Source organism: Papio anubis, chromosome 16, assembly GCF_008728515.1.
Source record: "Papio anubis isolate 15944 chromosome 16, Panubis1.0, whole genome shotgun sequence".
NCBI lineage: Eukaryota > Metazoa > Chordata > Mammalia > Primates > Cercopithecidae > Papio > Papio anubis.
In genome coordinates, this window is record NC_044991.1 from 57,961,315 (window position 1) to 57,980,485 (window position 19,171).

The 19,171-nt window shown below is 40.9% G+C and overlaps 1 protein-coding gene across 5 annotated transcripts in view; it reads left to right on the plus strand.

Moving 5' to 3' along the window:
* CSNK2A1 (casein kinase 2 alpha 1) overlaps positions 1–16,624 on the plus strand; it is a 75,653-nt gene extending 59,029 nt beyond the window's left edge. For 3 of the 5 annotated variants that reach the window (XM_017944922.3, XM_009216408.3, XM_009216409.3), the window contains 8 exons: positions 945–1,004; positions 2,902–2,985; positions 6,675–6,785; positions 8,977–9,078; positions 10,072–10,172; positions 11,322–11,470; positions 12,433–12,519; positions 15,229–16,624. In XM_017944922.3, coding sequence (XP_017800411.1) covers positions 945–1,004; positions 2,902–2,985; positions 6,675–6,785; positions 8,977–9,078; positions 10,072–10,172; positions 11,322–11,470; positions 12,433–12,519; positions 15,229–15,344 — 810 coding nt within the window. In that variant the 3' untranslated portion in view covers positions 15,345–16,624. The remainder of the gene's footprint in view (positions 1–944; positions 1,005–2,901; positions 2,986–6,674; positions 6,786–8,976; positions 9,079–10,071; positions 10,173–11,321; positions 11,471–12,432; positions 12,520–15,228) is intronic. The other 2 variants (XM_003904929.4, XM_017944923.3) reach the window with 1 other exon arrangement.
* Positions 16,625–19,171: the final 2,547 nt, after the last annotated feature.

Sequence of the window (19,171 nt, forward strand, 5' to 3'; positions counted from 1 at the left end):
AGTTCCAATTTTACAGAAGAATGTAGCTACTCTTTTGGAGTAAAAGTTGTAGAAGATCTTTGATTTGCCTTTCCACCACTCCAGTATACAGAATGTTATACATTAATAAATTAGTGAATTCTTTTGCAGAGATAGGGAAAAAGGAAGAGGAGCTGTTTTAGAGTTGGAATGATAATTTCAAGAAAAACTTTGTCAGAAGACATTGCTAACCATTTAAAGAGATGTACATGTGGCTGGGCATGGTGGCTTACGCCTGTAGTCCTAGCTACTGGGGAAGCTGAGGTAGGAGGATCACTTGAGCCTAGGAGTTTGAGGTTGCTGTGAGTTATGATTGCAGCACGGCACTCCAGCTTGGGCAACAGAGTAAGACCCTGTCTCAAGAAAAAAAAAAAAGACATGTCCATGTAAAAAACATTCTGCAACTCTTTGGAAACTGGAAAGGATACATAACAGTTGTTCACAGAGTTTACTTTCCTATTGGAACAAGAATAGTTTTTTAAATTGACTTAACAGGTTTGGCATCATGCCATCTGCATACCCACTGGTGATCTGCAGGGCTAACTATATAAGCCAAAAATGAGTTAGTTCCCTAGTAAGGAGGCAGTATATTTGCCAAAATGTCTTTTTTGAGAAGATCTGAAGATAAAAACAAACTAAATTATAGGTGTGTATCAGTGCATATTAACGTATCTAGATCGATATGTTTCTAACAGTGGATTATAGCTTCTGCAATATATGTTTAAGTAATTCTTCACTAGTAAGAGTTAAAGACCCAGAGTATCTCTTTAAAATTAATGTAGTGTTGGAGAAATAGAGAGCAGTGAATGGACAGATCTTGGAACAACGGTAAATGAGCGAAGTCTTGGTTTGAATTACTGTGGGTGAGGGTGAAAAATGCCTTTCTGTCAGCATTATTTCATGGCTCAAACATTTGTCTTTAACAGCAATTGTACCAGACGTTAACAGACTATGATATTCGATTTTACATGTATGAGATTCTGAAGGTAAGTGAACCTTGGATACTAAATGTTTTTTAAATTGGTCTTCTCTTTGTTAAATAGTAAATTGATGGTAGAAAAGCCAGCAAATTAACTTTGTAAAGTATGTTGAAAGAAGGGACCTCTATATAAGTTTTTAATAAGTTAATAGTATCATACCTGTAATCCCAGCACTTTGGAAGGCTGAGGCAGGAGGATTGCTTGAGGCCAAGAGATCAAAAGACCAGCCTGGGTGACATAGTGAGACCCTCATCTCTTCAAAAAAATTTTTTTTAATTACCTGGGCATGGTGGTGTGCACCTGTAAGTCCCAGCTACTTGGGAGGCCAAGGCAGGAGGATTGCTGGAGGCCAGCAGATCAAGACCAGCCTGGGCAACATAGTGAGACCCTGTCTCTACGAAAAAATTAAAAATTAGCTGGGCATGGTGGCTCATGCTTGTAATTCCAGCTACTTGAGAGGCTGTGACAGGAGGATCTCAGGAATTTGAGGCAGCAGTGAGCTATGATTATTGCACAGGCTGGAGTGCAGTGGCACAGAGTGAGACTGTGTCTCTAAATACATAAATAAAAATTAATAATAGGATCAGAACCCTTGTGCCAAGGGTTATGGAATGGGGTCTAGTAGGAGTATAATTTAGAACAATTTGAAAAAGGGTGTTTGTAAAATAGCTGGGACTGACCCCTTAACAAATATTTGTAATCTGTGTGTGCCCCTATGTAAGTTAAAATTAATTTTTCAAAACTCGTGAAAACACCTGATGTGCTAGCTTTTGGTATACTTTCACTGAAGATTCAACAAATAAAACAGTAAACTTCAACTCAGTTCTCAAAGGGTAATTGTCCTAAGGATTGTGTAAATTTCTGCTTACAGATTGCTAATTGAAAATTTACTTTCATTTCTAAAGTGGGGTCACCAAATATCTTGTTTCCAGTAGTCACAAAGTCAGCTTTCTAGATGAGAGAATTGCTAAAAGTTGGCTAAGGTTTCTTACTAAACAAGAGTTGACATAAAGTCTGCTGTTGGAGCCTTAGAAGTACCCTGAGGAGATTGTGCCAGCAGAGATACTTGATCTTTCCGTTGGCTCATGCAGTGTGTGGCAAGCAAGGCTTTAGAAAGTTACAGATATGATTGCCTAGCCCTGGGAACTGTAGGAGCACAAGTTGCCCTTCAGGAAGGACAAGAATTTGGCCAATAACATCGGTTGACTAAAAGGCTGGTATTAACAAACCCCGAAGATTATAGTACTCAGTTCCCTTTAGCTTGAGGTTGGAAACATTTCAGATTGGATTTGATCACCTAAATCAGGCATTGGCAAACTTCTTTAAAGGGCCAAATAGTAAATATTTTAGGCTTTGTGGGCCATGTAGTGTTCAGCTCTGCTGTTGTACCACAAAAGCAACCATAGACAATGTGCAAACAAATAGGCATGGCTATGTTCCAATAAAACATTATTTACAAAAGCAGACATCAGGCCAAATTTGGCCTGTGGTTTGCCAACCTCTGTTATAGACTCTTAGTTGCTAAAGAATTACTGTTCTTTGAATAAGAGGTTTGTAGTAAAGATCTATTTTCTTTCTTTGAGGGGTCTGTGAAAATAATCTAGGATCTGTACAAGACGGAAAAATTTGAAGTGGTGCAATTTGGGTATACATTTGGGTCTTTTTAAGACAGAAAACATGTTGAAACAACTATATCAGAAAAAGATCTCTAAGCTCAGAGAACTGAGTTTGCTTGACTATGAGATCATGAACAAGTCTCTAAAGCATTGCTGTGGAAGTGACTGTCCTCAGCTTGAATCCCAGGGGTATTGTGAGGCTAAAAGGAAAATTAACATGGAGGGAAAAGTAAAGGACTCTTAACTATTATTCAGGCTAACTCCTTTCTTACCTGTTGCTCCCACAGGCCCTGGATTATTGTCACAGCATGGGAATTATGCACAGAGATGTGAAGCCCCATAATGTCATGATTGATCATGAGCACAGAAAGGTAAAGTGATAGACGGACAAGTGTTATTTATCTCCGTGATGTAGTTAATTGCCCATCTTCAACACTTTATCCCTTGTCACAGACCCTAGTACCTATTTGGCCCTTGATAAATATTTGGTGAATGAATGAATTTACAAATCAATATGTTTGAACTATTATTTATATTCCTAAGAATGCTACCAAGAAGGAAACATTAGTATAGTGGGCAAAATGTTCATCTTCTAAGCCCAGAAACGTGGCTTCTAGTCTTATTTGTTGAATAACTAGTTTACTGAGACACTACTTTGTCTTCATTTGCCTTCTTTTTCTTTCTTGTACAGTGTGGGTAATAATTGCCCTGCAGGCAACTAGGTATTCATGAGAATTAAATGTGCACAGTTAAGTGGATGAAATATACAGAAAATGCTGTTTCTGTTAGTAGGTTGGTCATGAGGCCCCTATTGTCTACAAATGTTTTTACATGACAGCTGTAATGGCCACATACTGTAACATTTCAGTTTTTTAAGGTGACCAAGCTATGATGACTTATCTGTTGTGGTCTTTGAGGAGGTAGGTGATTTGTTTATGCAACTAAATTTTTTTAGGCACATAGTATGTCAAAGGCACCATTCTAGGGGCTAGGGATATATGAGTGAACTAAACATACAATAAAGGCTTGTCTTTTAGGAGCTTACATTTAGGGAGGCTGGTGGGATAGAAAGTTATTTTGATGTAGAATCAAAAACAAGAATAGTGAATGGCAAGAGGGTATTTGCAGTTTTAAACCAGTTGTAAAGGAAGGTTTCACTGGAAAGGTGACATTTTAGAGAGCACTGGAAGGGACCCAGCCATGCAGTCTTACAAAGAAACATGTCCCAAGGCAGAGTAAATAGCAAGTACAAAATCCCTTGAGGTAAGGATGTGTTTGGCATGTTGGAAGAGCCTCAAGGATAAAGCTGGGACAGAATGAATGCAGGGAAAGAAGGAAATGAGATCAAAGAGGTAAAACCAAATCATGTAAAACCTTATTGGTCATTGTTAGGCCTTTTCTCTGAAGATAGAGAGCTTTTGCATATTCTTGCATATTCTTTTTTTTTTTTTTTTTTTGAGACAGAGTCTCGCTGTGTCGCCCAGGCTGGAGTGCAGTGACGTGATGTCGGCTCACTGCAAGCTCCGCTTCCCAGGTTCGTGCCATTTTCCTGCCTCAGCCTCCCGAGTAGCTGGGACTACAGGCGCCCACCATGGCGCCTGGCTAATTTTTTTGTATTTTTAGTAGAGACGGGGCTTTACCGTGTTAGCCAGGATGGTCTCGATCTCCTGACCTTATGATCTGCCCGCCTCAGCCTCCCAAAGTGCTGGGATTACAGGTGTGAGCCACCACGCCCGGCCAAGCTTTTGCACTTTCTAAGCTTTGGCATGTTCTCACTTGAAATTTAACAGTTAACTACACATCTATTAGAACAGCTAAAATGAAAAATGGTGATGGTACCAAGTGCTGACAAAAATGTGAAGAAACTTGATCTCTCATACATTGCTGGTAGGAATGTAAAGTTCAGCATTTTGGAAAATGCTAAACTATTGTTTTATAGTTTGTTGGTTTCTTGAAAAGCTAAACATATGCTTACCATACAATCCTGTAGTGGCATTTATCTCAGAGCAACAAAATCTTAGGTCCACACAAAAGCCTGTATATGAATGCAACTATATTTTTAATAGCTTAAAATTGAGGGAAAAAGCTGGGCACGGTGGCTCAGGCCTGTAATCCCAGCATTTTGGGAGGCCAAGGCCGGCAGGTCACGAGTTAAGGAGTTGGAGACCAGCCTGGCCAACATGGTGAAACCCCGTCTCTACTAAAAAAAAAAAAAATTAGCCGAGTGTGGTGGCATGCACCTGTAATCCCAGCTGCTCAGGAGGCTGAGGCAGGAGAATTGCTCGAACTCAGGAGGTGGAAGTTGCAGTAAGCCGAGATCGTGCCACTGCGTTCCAGCCTGGGTGACAGAGCAAGACTGCATCTCAAAAAAAAAAAGGGGGGGTTGGCGGGGGAAGTGCCCTTCAATGAGGGAATGGTTAAACAAACTGGCATATCCATACCATATATTATTATTATGAAGTAGTATTTCTCAACAATAAAAAGGAAAGAACTATGATACCTGCAACAACTTGGGTGGATCTCATGCTTAGTGAAAAAAGGCAATCTCAAAAAGAGTTATATGCCAATGACTCCATTTCTGTAGCATTCTCAAAATGGTAGAGATCAAGAACAGAGGGGTTGCCAGGGGTTGGGCTAACACACAAGACATGTGTGGTGATGGAACAGTTCTGTATCTTGTTGAGATTATATGAATTTACACATATGATAAAATTGCATAGAAACACACACACAAACATGCGCGTGCATGTAACACTGGTGAAACCTGAATAAGATCTTTCTGAATTGTACCAATGTCAGTTTCTTGGTTTTGATATTGTACTGTAGTTATGTAAGATGTTACTATTAGGGGAAACTGGGTAAAGGGTACAGAGAATCTCTACTACTTTTGCAATTTCCTGTGAATCTATAATCTCTCCATAGCAACCTGAACAATCCTTTTAAAAAGCTGTTTATGTTTATTTTAAAATATTTAATTATTTTTTAAATAACTATTAAACTATTTATTTAGTATTTATTAAACTGTTTAGAGGGCAAGAATGAAAGCAGTGAGACCGATTAGGAGAAGGGGCTATGGCAGTATATCAAACAAGACTTGGTGGTGGCTTGGATCAGGGCAGTGGCAGTGGAGGTGATGATAATGGTCAGAATATGGTAGAGGCTTCAGGATTTGTTGACAGATTAAATGTGAGGTCTGAGGGAAACAAGAATGCAGGGTGAATCTTAAGTTTTGGCTTATATGACAGGATGAATATCACCTTTAACTGAGCAGGGGGAGACTATGAGTGGAGGTAGTTTTGCACGGAGTAATCAAAGGTTTAGTTTTGAGATGTAGGCAGTAAACTTAGTGCCAGAGGAGTCCGATGTTATTCCTCAGGGCCTACTGCTGGCACTTCAGATCATGGTCGTGCTGTACACAGTGGGCAGATAAGCTTACCTCTTACCCCTTTTTCCATATTTAAGATGTGTTTTGGTAAAAGCTGTATTGTATGACTTTTCTGTTATTTCGTCTATCCAGCAAATATTTATTCATTTTTCTCCTGTATACCAGGCATTATGTTGAATTCTGAAAATTACAAAGGTGAATAAAACCCCCTAGGGCTTGTCATCCATATTGAAAAAGAAAGGTAGAAAACATGTAATAAAGAGTTTAGGTTCTGTTAAAGAAATATATCTAAAATTCAGGGGGCTGAAGGCAATGATCAGTTCTATCTAGATAATTAGAGAAGACTTCATTGAGGAGCTAACTTAAATATCCCAAAAGTTAAGGAGATGCTTACCAATAGGATTATAGGCTGGGTCGTAGGGACATTTTAGTCATTGAGCAGTTTAAGAAATTTGTAAAAGCACAAATGAGATTGTGTCTTTTAGGAACAAAATCATGGAGAAAGTTGTATGTCAAGCTGAGAAGTTTTGTTTTCATCCTGAAGGCCATAAGTAGTTAGTGAAGGGGTTTCAGTACAGAGTGGCGTATCTGGTGTATTTTATCAAGAGTATGCTAATGGCACAATGTGGGTATCTTAGAGAAAGATAAAATTGCTCATGATTTTTTCTTTTTCAGCTACGACTAATAGACTGGGGTTTGGCTGAGTTTTATCATCCTGGCCAAGAATATAATGTCCGAGTTGCTTCCCGATACTTCAAAGGTCCTGAGCTACTTGTAGACTATCAGGTGAGAAGAGAAGGGCAGGCATAATTTTGGGCCTGTGTTTATTTCGCACATAATTTACAAAAAAAAAAAAAAGTATCATTTTGTGCGTTTAGGTGCTGGGATTACAGGCATGAACCACCGCGCCCGGCCTTTTGTTCGTTTTTTGAGGCAGGGTTTTCCTCTGTTGCCCAGGCTGGAGTACAATGCCATGATCATAGCTCACTGCAGCCCCAAACTTCTGGGCTCAAGTGATCCTCCCGGCTTAGCCTCCTGAGTAGCTGGGACTACAGGCATGCGCTACCACATCCAGCTAATTTTTAATTTTTTGTGTATAGAGAGAAAGTCTCACTATATTGCCCAGGCTGATCTCAAACTCCTGGGCACAACCCATCCTCCCACCTTGGCTCCCCAAAGTGCTGAGATGACAGGCATGAGCCACCATGCCCATCCTGTAACTAAGTTTAACCAATTTTCAGAGTAAATTCAAGAATGTTTTCTTGTTCTTCTGAATTGTATACTAAATATAAAGGTCTTCTCCCCAGCTCCCCCGAGAAGCCTTCTTTCTCCTCACAGAAAAAGGAGAAAGGAACCAAATTAATAATAGATTTGCCAAGTTTTAAAAATCTGAAGTTTTCTTGGGAGTATCTTTTATGCCAGTCTTTCCAAGTTATTACCAGTTGTTTTTAAAAGTTTCAGACTCTTTGTTCTTGTAGGAATTTGTTTCTTGGGATCTTAAGGCTATAGCCCTGAGCTCAAAAGCATTTTATGCATAAAAATAGTTTGTACAGTATTACTAATAATTGTGAAAAACAGAACACTGTCCTGTTATAGGAAAATTAAAGATTAAATTCTGAAACATTTATGTAATAAAATACTAATGATACACATTAGATGGTCTCCATGGGCCAACAATTTGGAGGGGTTTTTTTTGTGTAAGTGAAGAAAACAATTCAAAATAGTATGTTTATTAGCTGAGCATAGTGGTGTATGCTTGTAATCCTACCTACTCGAGGCCTAAGCCCAGGAGTTGGAGGTTACAGTGAGCTATGATCATGCCACTACACTCCAGCCTGAGCAACAGAGCAAGACCCTGTGTCTTTAAAAAAAAAAAAAAAAAAAAAAAAGCCAGGCACAGTGGCTCACGCCTGTAATCCCAGCACTTGGAAAGGCCAAGGCAGGTGGATCACGAGGTCAGGAGTTCAAGACCAGCCTGGCCAAGATGGTGAAACCCTGTCTCTACTAAAAATACAAAAAAATTAGCTGGGTATGGTGGTGGGCATTTGTAATCCCAGCTGCTCGGGAGGCTGAGGCAGAGAATTGCTTGAACCTGGGAAGCTGAGGTTGCAATGAGCCAAGATCACACCCCTGCACTCCAGTCTGTGCGACAGAGCAAGACTCTGTCTCAAATAAAAAATTTTAAAAAGTAGGCCGGGCGCGGTGGCTCAAGCCTGTAATCCCAGCACTTTGGGAGGCCAAGACGGGCGGATCACGAGGTCAGGAGATCGAGACCATCCTGGCTAACCTGGTGAAACCCCGTCTCTAGTAAAAAAATACAAAAAAATAGCCGGGCGAGGTGGCGAGCGTCTGTAGTCCCAGCTACTCGGGAGGCTGAGGCAGGAGAATGGCGTAAACCCGGGAGGCGGAGCTTGCAGTGAGCCGAGATCCGGCCACTGCACTCCAGGCTGGGCGACAGAGCGAGACTCCGTCTCAAAAAAAAAAAAGTAAAAATTATCTTAAAACCTAGTGAAAGATACGTGAAAGAAAAAACTAGCCAGGCGCGGTGGCTCATGCCTGTGATCCTAGCACTTTGGGAGCCTAAGGCGAGTGGATCATGAGGTCAGGCGTTCAAGACCAGCCTGGCCAACATAGTGAAACCTCGTCTCTACTAAAAATACAAAATTAGCTGGACATGGTGGCACGCACCTGTAGTTCCAGCTACTCAGGAGGCTGAGGCAGGAGAATCGCTTGAACCCGGGAGGCGGAGGTTGTGGTGAGCCACGATTGTGCCACTGCATTGCAGCCTGGGCAGCAGAGTGAGACTCTGTCTCAAAAAAAAAAAAAAAAAAAAAAAAGGACTAAAAAGAAATAGATGAAGATGTTATTACTGTTTTGATTTTGAGCCAGTGGAGTGATTTTTTTTTTTTAATCTTTTATTTTGAAGTGACAAGCCTGGGGATTCACAAATAATAACACTGAGTTTACTTTTATGCAGATGTACGATTATAGTTTGGATATGTGGAGTTTGGGTTGTATGCTGGCAAGTATGATCTTTCGGAAGGAGCCATTTTTCCATGGACATGACAATTATGATCAGGTAATATATGTTATACCTATTGAAAAATTTACTGGTCTAATGCACTGATAGACGGGACTGCCTATAATTTTCAGTTCACTGTTTGTTCGGCCACCCTGATATTGATCCTTAGATTGATGTTTTGGGAGCTACCAGCTTAGCCTTTTGAAATCAGACTTTCCCTCTTAGTCCTTGTCGTTTGCATTGCTTGTTTTATTGTGAAGAATACATACAAATTGTTATCCAGATTTTTAAAATAGGACATTACCTTAGAATTCTCCTAATACAACGTTATTCTCCAATACGAAGTTTTCTCTAATATGTTAGCCTATTATTTCTGTGATCCTTTTGTCTCTTTATATGGGTTGAGTTATAGATGTTTCTTAAACTAACTCCACTTCCCCCTTGAAGATCAAAGGGCTCTTTCATTCACAAGAACCTAGAATGATTCTAGGACCTTGTGGAAGGTACCATTGCCTTGTTCCCTTTGAGTGCCGTGTCCAATTTTAATGTATTTAAAGAATACAACCTGAATTCCATTAAAGTCAATAACTCTGTATCAAGTCATGCAGTACTGAGGAATACAGAAAAAGAAAGAATAGTTCTTCCCTCGAGTAGTTCATAGTTGATCTTGTAAGGGAGTCAAACATACAACAAAATAGATTATAGTCATAACTTCAGAGTAGAAGTGTGGACAAGGCACAAAAGGCAGTAGCGATGAGTGGTTTGAGTGTGCAATGGGAGCTTCCCAAAAGAAGTGACATCTTCAATTGGGTTTTGAGGGGAGAAAAATAAGAGTTCGCCAGGATGACATTTCAAGAGAAAGAAACCGGTTTATAAAGTAGTTTGCTTTTTCTAACACTATCCCATTGAGTTGAAGTCTAAAACTGTTAGGAGGCAGCATTCATACCTATAGACATGATGACCCCTTTATGTTAATTCAGTCATTATTAATTGTTGATTTGATAATATAATATGCTTGTGGTATGGGTTTTTGTCTTTCTTTAATACTAGTTGGTGAGGATAGCCAAGGTTCTGGGGACAGAAGATTTATATGACTATATTGACAAATACAACATTGAATTAGATCCACGTTTCAATGATATCTTGGGCAGGTAAGTCATGAAACAAAATACGTGCGTCTGTGGCTTAAGCACTTTGGGTGTGAACTGGCACTTAGGATCTTCAAAACAGTTACATTCTCTTCGCCAACACTGTCAGAATGTCAGTGGTCCAGTGCCACAGGATGCTGCATTGAGCAGGCCTCTGATAAAGGCATTGCATTGAATGGCCCTTTATTCAAATTCACTTATAGGAGTCTAATGGAGGGATTATAGCTAGAGGATTCCTACAAAATGAATGAAGTATAGATTCTAGTAGAAGGGTTACAGTTGAGGCAAAAATCAAAATCTGTCTTCATTTACCTTGCTTCTTTAAGTGAAAAACCTCTCTCCAAGAGAAAGAAATTGAAATAGAAAATGCATGCTTTAAGACTGATGTGCAGGCTGGGCACAGTGACTTATATCTGTAATCCCAGAACTTTAGGAGGCCAAGGCAGGAGGATCACTTGAGCCCCGGAGTTGGAGACCAGCCAGGGCTACATAATGAGACCCTCGACTCCATGAAAAAATAAAAAGGCAGCCCTGGATGGTGATGTGTGCCGGTAGTCCAGACTACCAGGAAGCTGAGGCAGGAGCTTCCCTTGAGCCCAGGAGGGAGTGCTGCAGAGAGCCGTGAACATGTGGCTGCACTCCAGCCTGGGCAACAGTGAGACTGTATCTCACAAAAAAAAAAAAAAAAGACTATATGCAGACAACCAACTCTAACAGTAGTGACTAGATACAGTACTTAAACACTTAACCATTTAACAGGAGGAGACGGACTTTCCTGATGCAAAGGCTTTTTCTGGCCAAGTGGCAGAGATGCCACGAATATGTGTGGGGATGGGAAATAGGCCTGGTGAGCTCAGCCGTCTGACCCTCCTTGCTACACAGAAGCAGTCACGTCCTGTCAAGTAACCTGAATTATGTTTCTTAAAACTGAGAGGACTCAGATGTCTTTATTTACTCTACCTATGTTATTTCCAGTGTCCAGTTAGCTTTGTTGTCCCACTCAGTGGCACAGTGGTGCAAGATTACTCTCTTGAGTTTTGATCCCTCTTTGCTTTTGGCTGGGCTTTTAGCCACTAAGAAAAATGTAGAAATGAAATGTTGAACTTCTCTGCCCACGTGGCCCATTTCTCATTCCCTCTTTTGGTCCTGCAGACACTCTCGAAAGCGATGGGAACGCTTTGTCCACAGTGAAAATCAGCACCTTGTCAGCCCTGAGGCCTTGGATTTCCTGGACAAACTGCTGCGATATGACCACCAGTCACGGCTTACTGCAAGAGAGGCCATGGAACACCCCTATTTCTGTGAGTCCAGATATCTAGCCCACTGAGTTTGTGTAGGCCCAGAGTCCTATAGAACAGTCGTAATCACAGCTCCTGTTGGCTTGCTGCAAAGTTAGTTCACCCACACTGAGCCTCAGATTCTTTCAGTGGGGATAGTGATGGCAACTACATTGCAGAATTTTTGGAAGAATTCTTCTCTAATAGAATACGTGACACAAGAGCATTCCTAAATACACTTCTTTCATACTGTGAGGATGACACCTCAGTCTGGAATGGTTTGAATTAGAATACACAGCCCTGTATCTGTCCTTTCTCTAGTAATCACTCATTGGAAAGGGCTAATGAGGCTTACAAATCTTAATACTGTATGAACACCTTGACTTAGATTTGCGAATATAGCCACCTGTGCCTTTCTAAGTGAAAATACCACTTAGATCCACCCCATCCTTACTGTGATGTTAGCTACAACATTACATTTTTCCTTTGGTAATAGTGTAATGGTTTTCTAGTGAATCATTTATACTTTTGCCCAGTCTCCTGTACCTGAAGCAGACAGACAGGCTGATTGGGATAGAGAATGTGGTCATAGCCCTAACCTACATGGACCTATAGCTTTGTCCTACTTGGTACTGAGCTGTGGGCACACTGGTAATGTATTACTGTCTTTGCCAAGTTACAGTGTCTTGTCTCCATTAAACCTCAACAGGACCAGCTTCATTTTAAATTAGCTCTACTATAAATAATTACCTCATCTTTCTACCATTTGATTGAAGGGTTAGCTTTTACCACAGTTTGATAGGAAAGCTATTTCTATTTTTTACCACTTGTCTAATGGTGAAGGCAATTGCCACCTTAAGTTCTTTGGGGAATAATGTAGAGTATAAATAAAACGCAAAGAATGAAGCTGGCTGCTTTCAGGCTCCCAGACCATTAGTTTAATCTTTCAAGCAAAACAGAACCTAGCCTTTTTGTCTCTTTTTTAGACACTGTTGTGAAGGACCAGGCTCGAATGGGTTCATCTAGCATGCCAGGGGGCAGTACGCCCGTCAGCAGCGCCAATATGATGTCAGGTCAGTTCATTGGTAAATTTTCTTCAAAAAAATGTGGAAGTCAATTACTATTCTTAGCTTTGTGATCTGATTTCTTGTATACCTTTTCTCTCTGTACTGGTGGCCTTATGACTTTTTTTTAACCAGGTTTCAGCATGCTTGACACTTGGTATACTTTAATAAAACTGTCTTGAGTAGGGTATCCCCTTTTAGGCTAGAATTCCAGCATTCCTAACTGAAAATTTCTGGCATAGGGGTTTGAAAATGCCAAGCCATGAAAAGGAAAAACACCATTTCATCTTATAGTTTGAAATGACAGTAGTTACGTGGCCCTTAGAAACAATGTTAAGAAATGGGTATAGAGGTGGGGTTTGTGCATAGGTGTGTATGTGTACAAGGACAGTTTTGTGTTATTTGCCACAGTAACTATAGAGTGCCCATCAGTTGTAAAAACATAAGTAAAATTGTTTTTCATTATTGAATCATTATGATGTATAGTGAATCTTTATAGAGGACCCAATTATTCCAAAGGAACTACAGGCACATAGCATGAGAATTAGACATGTAGGCAACATTCAAGTGGGTGCACTGTGGTAGTGAAGGCATTTACTTACATACCCTCAAATAATTGCTGTTCCCCTCCCCCTTTTTTTAAAAAAAAAGAACTAGCTGCCTTCTAGAATTTACCCCTTGAGTATCCTACCTCTGTACAGAGTAATGTATATCCAAACTTACTTGTAGCCTTATTTGTAATAACAAAACATTGAGAATAGCTATCAGTAGGAAACTGGTTAAATCAGTTATGGTATATCCATTTAATGGACTATGATGCAGCCAGAGAAAAGAATGAATAAGTGTTTCACGTTCTGTTAGATCTCCAACTCCAATATAATAATGTGAAATTTAAAATGCAAGATGCAGGGCCAGGTGCAGTGGCTCATGCCTGTAATCACAGCACTTTGGGAGGCTGAGGCAGTTGGCTCACTTGAGGTCAGGAGTTCGAGACCAGCCTGGCCAGCATGGCAAAACCCTGTCTCTACTGGAAATACAAAAAATTAGCTGGGCATGGTGGCAGGCTCCTTTAATCCCTCCTTTAATCCCAGCTACTTGGAGGCTAAGGCAAGATAATCGCTTGAACCTAGGAGGCAGAGATTGCAGTGAGCCAAAATTGCACCCACCGCTGCGCTCCAGCCTGGGTGAGCGTGAGAGTCTGTCTCAAAAAAAGTGAGATGCAGAGCCAGGTCTAAGAGCAGGAGTGGAGAAGAATGTATATGTTCTCATATATGATTTTTTTTTTTTTTTTTTTTTTTGAGACGGGGTCTTGCTCTGTCACCCGGGCTAGAGTGCAGTGGCACAGTTTCAACCACTGCAGCCTCTGCCTCCTGGGTTCAAGTGATTCTCCCACCTCAGCCTCCTAGGTAGCTGGGACTGCAGGCGCCTGCCATCATGCCCAGCTAATTTTTGTATTTTTAGTAGACATGGGGTTTCACCATGTTGACCAGGCTGGTCTCGAACTCCTGACCTCAAGTGATCCAGCCAGCTCAGCCTCCCAAAGTGTTGGGATTATAGGCATGAACGACTGCACCTGGCCTATATATGATTCTTATATGCATATTCTTATAAAATTATATTCATGTACATGTGTTAAATATCTCTGGAAGGATATGCCCCCAAAAATGGTGCCATAAGTTGGCCAAGCAGTAGGGTGTGGGAGATTTTTCACTGTATACTTTTTTGGGTTTTTTGTTTTGTCTCACTCTGTTTCCCAGGCTGGAGTGCAATGGTGCGATCTTGGCTCACTGCAACCTCCGCCTCGTGGGTTCAAGTGATTCTCCTGCCTCAGCTTCCCAAGTAGCTGGGATTACAGGCATGTGCCACACCGCCCGGCTAATTTTTTTGTATTATTAGTAGAGATGGGGGGGGGGTTCACCATGTTGGCCAGGCTGGTCTTGAACTCCTGACCTCAGGTGATCCACTCATGTCAGCCTCCCAAAGTGCTGACATTATAGGTGTGAGCCACTGCACCTGGCCTTTGTATACTTTTTTAACCTTTTGTATTTTGAACCATGTGAATATATTACCTGTGTGTGTACACACACACACACACACACACACGATTAGAGAGGTAGAAGAAATCAAATGGAAATAAATTCCAAAACACAATTTTAGCTTAGACAGAAAGTGCTCTTTCCCCATTCAAATTGACTTTTAGTAATTTTGAAAGCTGCCAGCTATCAAGACAGCATGGTGTAAGAGCACATGAGCTTTGACTGCAGTCCTGTGTTGTTCAGTATGGTAGTGACTAGCCATATGAGGCTATTTAATTGCAATTGAATAAAATTTAAAATGTAGTTCCTCAGTTGCACTAGCCGTATTTCAAGTGCTCAGCAGCCACATGTGGTTGGCTACTGGTCACCTGGTTGGACATCTCTGCCCTAGACAGGCCTGGGTTAGAATCCAAACCATGGTTGCCACTTGCTAATCGTGTACCTTGGACAAACTCCTTAAGCTGTCCAAGTCTAGATATCTTTACCTGCCTCTTAAATTGATTAGGACTTGCCACTTTAACTTGAATATTTGAGGATCAGACTTGAAGTATAAGTAAAAATCTGGCTAAGAAGAAGTCTTCAATAGAGAATTATTGTGTTCCTTTTGCAGTGAGTGCTATGAGAAACTGGTAATATTGCCATGGTTGGTGTCTTTGGCTCACTGACAGCTGTTTTCTTTCAGGGATTTCTTCAGTGCCAACCCCTTCACCCCTTGGACCTCTGGCAGGCTCACCAGTGATTGCTGCTGCCAACCCCCTTGGGATGCCTGTTCCAGCTGCCGCTGGCGCTCAGCAGTAACGGCCCTATCTGTCTCCTGATGCCTGAGCAGAGGTGGGGGAGTCCACCCTCTCCTTGATGCAGCTTGCGCCTGGTGGGGAGGGGTGAAACACTTCAGAAGCACCGTGTCTGAACCGTTGCTTGTGGATTTATAGTAGTTCAGTCATAAAAAAAAAAATTATAATAGGCTGATTTTCTTTTTTCTTTTTTCTTTTTTTTTTTTTTTAACTCGAACTTTTCATAACTCAGGGGATTCCCTGAAAAATTACCTGCAGGTGGAATATTTCATGGACAAATTTTTTTTCTCGCCTCCCAAATTTAGTTCCTCGTCACAAAAGAGCAAAGATAAACCAGCCTCAATCCCGGCTGCTGCATTTGGGTGGAGATTTCTTCCCATTCCCACCATTGTCCTCCACCATCCCACACTTCAGGGGGTTGGTATCTCGTGCTCTTCTTCAGAGATTACAAAAATGTAGCTTCTCAGGGGAGGCGGGAAGAAAGGAGGCAGGAAGGAAAGAAGGAAGGGAGGACCCAATCTGTAGGAGCAGTGGACTGCTTGCTGGTCTCTTACATCACTTTACTCCATAAGCGCTTCAGTGGGGTTATCCTAATGGCTCTCGTGGAAGTGTGTCTTAGTTACATCGAGATGTTGAAAATCTACCCGAAATGCAGACAGATACTAAAAACTTCTGTTCAGTAAGAATCATGTCTTATTGATCTAACCCTAAATCCAACTCATTTATAATTTTAGTTTTAGTTCAGTTTAAAATTTTGATACCTTCCCTCCCAGGCTCCTTACCTTGGTGTTTTCCCTGTTTATCTCCCAATATGCTGTGCTCCATAGCTGGTAGGAGGGGGAAGGCAAAATCTTTCTCAGTTTTCTTTGTCTTGGCCATTTTGAATTCATTTAGTTACTGGGCATAACTTATTGCTTTTTACAAAAGAAACAAACATTGTCTATACAGGTTTCATGCTAGAGCTAATGGGAGATGTGGCCACACTGAGTTCCATTTTAAGCTTTCTACCTTCTTTTCCTCTGACCTTCCCCTTCCCTCACATGCCATCCAGTGAGAAGACCTGCTCCTCAGTCTTGTAAATGTATCTTGAGAGATAGGAGCAAAGCCACTATCTCCATTGAAGCTGAAATGGTAGACCTGTAATTGTGGGAAAACTATAAACTCTCTTGTTACAGCCTTGCCACCCCTTGCTGTGTGTATATATATAATACTTTGTCCTTCATATGTGAAAGATCCAGTGTTGGAATTCTTTGGTGTAAATAAACGTTTGGTTTTATTTATCAAGGTTAGATTTAAGTTCCCTGTGTAAAGGTCTTGCTGGGTGGGTGTCTCATGTTCACATCTGAGGGGCCTGCAGCCCTGTACCGTGGAGGCTTCCCAAGGCCCCCACTTTTATACACCCCTCGTTCGACCCATGGTACCGGGCAGGGCAGAGAGGCCTTAAAAAAAAGCACCACAAGCCAAAGCGTCTCTGGGGATTAAGGATCCTTTGCCATAAAACTCATTTTGTGTCTCAGCAGTGCAGGGATTGGGGATGGAAAAAGTCGCCAGTTTTTGTGTGTTTGTGTGTGTGTGTGTAAAGTGGACTTTCCACTGTAATCCAACCACCTAAGTTTATCAGGTGCTTCACTGAGGAAGCCTAGTTTTTTAAGCACAATAGCAAAACCATCAGCTCTGTATTTTCTCCTGTTAATTCATTACAGTAGCTGCTTGTGGGAACTAGGAAAAATTCTTCCAACATACTTTAAGGCCTAAAATCTTAGTTCCCCATTCTCCTACCTTTATAGATTCACAGGCCTTTCTCACCTAGGCATCATAGGTAAACGTAATTGTTTGGGGAGTTGAATTTAATGAACTTATCTAACTTTGTAACCCATCTTGGCTTTAGTAACTTTATCAAGGTGGTGGCTTTAGTGAATTTAATGGTTAACTTTAGAGGACGCTAAAGCCTCCTTTCATAGCGCTTCTCAACGATAGGGAGAGTTGAAGGGAAAACATTCTGACTGTGTGGCAGGGTGATTTTCTTCCTTATGACCACTTACAGTGGATATTTATTGTACTTGACCCTTTTATGCCCTAGAATGCTGTGAGGGTTACCATGTTGAATTTGTGCAGAAGCTAAAAGCACCAGATGTGCCAGAGATGCAATTTGTGATTATGTTTGCACTGGATTGTGATTTGAACAGGACACTTATAACTAATGAGTTCTTTCTTTTGAGGTGGGGAGAGGGTTGTAAATCAAGACTTCACACCCGATCCTTGTAGCTCGGAAATTTAGGTGTAGCTTAGGCTGATGCGGAGAGCTGCAGACAGCTGGACCTCCTTACACCCATCAGACCTTGGAAGAAACCGAAGGTGAATGCAGAGGACTCTGAGGTGCCACCCAAGAGCCTTTTAAAATAAATAGAAGTTTTTAAAAATGCTACTTAGAGTCACTGCAGAAGCATGGAGAGAGAAAAACAAAAAAACAAAAGACCCAGTTGGGTGGGGGGTGGGGGGGAGGCAAGGGTTTACAGAGTAACAACTTATGTGTTGTTGTAAATTACCTCATCTGTATACCTTGTATTGGGACACTTTATTTCTCAGCACTACCTGTGTCTGCATTGCTTAGATGGCAGGAGATGGAATGGCCGATATAAAAAGTTATGTTGGCAATTACTCTGAAAGATTTTTTAAAGTATTTTTAAACTTTGTTTGAAGTGGTCCCTCCCCTCTTCCTCTGCTTTTCTTTAAGTTTGAAGCCAGAAGTCCCTCCCCCACCTTGATTTATTGGTTGTAATTGTATTGTAATTGGTATAACTAAAACATAATTGTGCTGGGAAGAAGTTGTGCCATGAAGGTCTTTAATTTTTTTTTTTTTAATAAAAACATTTAAATAAATGAAATGTCCCTGCAGCCTGAGCAATATGCTTCTCCAACCGACACCGTGTGTGATAGATGGCTCAGTTTTCACGTTTTGAATTCTGTTTCTTGTACTTGAAATGCCTGTCCAACTTACATGAGATAGATTAAATTGTTAGAGTGGGACTGGTCAGACAATATATTTTGTAAAGTAGATCCTCAGGGTATGGCTAATTACTGTAGTCCTAAAGTAGCAGAGAAAATTAGAGATTGGTTGACAGATGTGGGCATTTTAATTTCTTCTCAGTTTTTAACTTTCATCTTTGCTTCGCCTTTTGACAAGTACGGTTATAATTAGAACTGACCATTTAAGTATCTCTTGAAAAACCTAATTTTGTCCCACCAGGAGATTCTCTTCCAAGATTGGAATTGGGTTTGCATAGTAGACAGGCTGTCTTCCCACGGCCTTTTCCTAGTTAAAGAAACACTTAACCAAAAAGGCTATGTAGTAAGGTCATCCTCAGTTCCTTCCTCAAAAAATGAGTCTAAAATTTTTTTACCTTGAGTCCTGCTTCCCCTACTGTCATCACTATCCTTGCCCTTCTTTTTCCTCAGAATACCTGAACTTTTGTTGTATTATTTTGTGTCTCCCCACTTGCATGTAAACTCCCTGGTGACCTTGCATGTCTTATGCAATCCTCATTAAAACCTTTTGTTTTGTCTTGTTTTGTTTTTTAAGTAGGTTCATTTTCCCTCAGGATCGAAGAGTATTGAATAGAATGGCACAAGAAAAATGCTCAACACCCCACTTGGCTTGTAATAATAGGTGCTTAATAAATTGTAGTTCCACTCTCCACTCCATTGCCACCCTCTTTACTCTCCCTACACACACACACACACACACACACACACACAAAGTAAAAGAAAGTATTGTAGCATAAAGAGCATCTCAAAATCATAAGAACTTTGTCCTTGAGTTTGCAGCTGTAA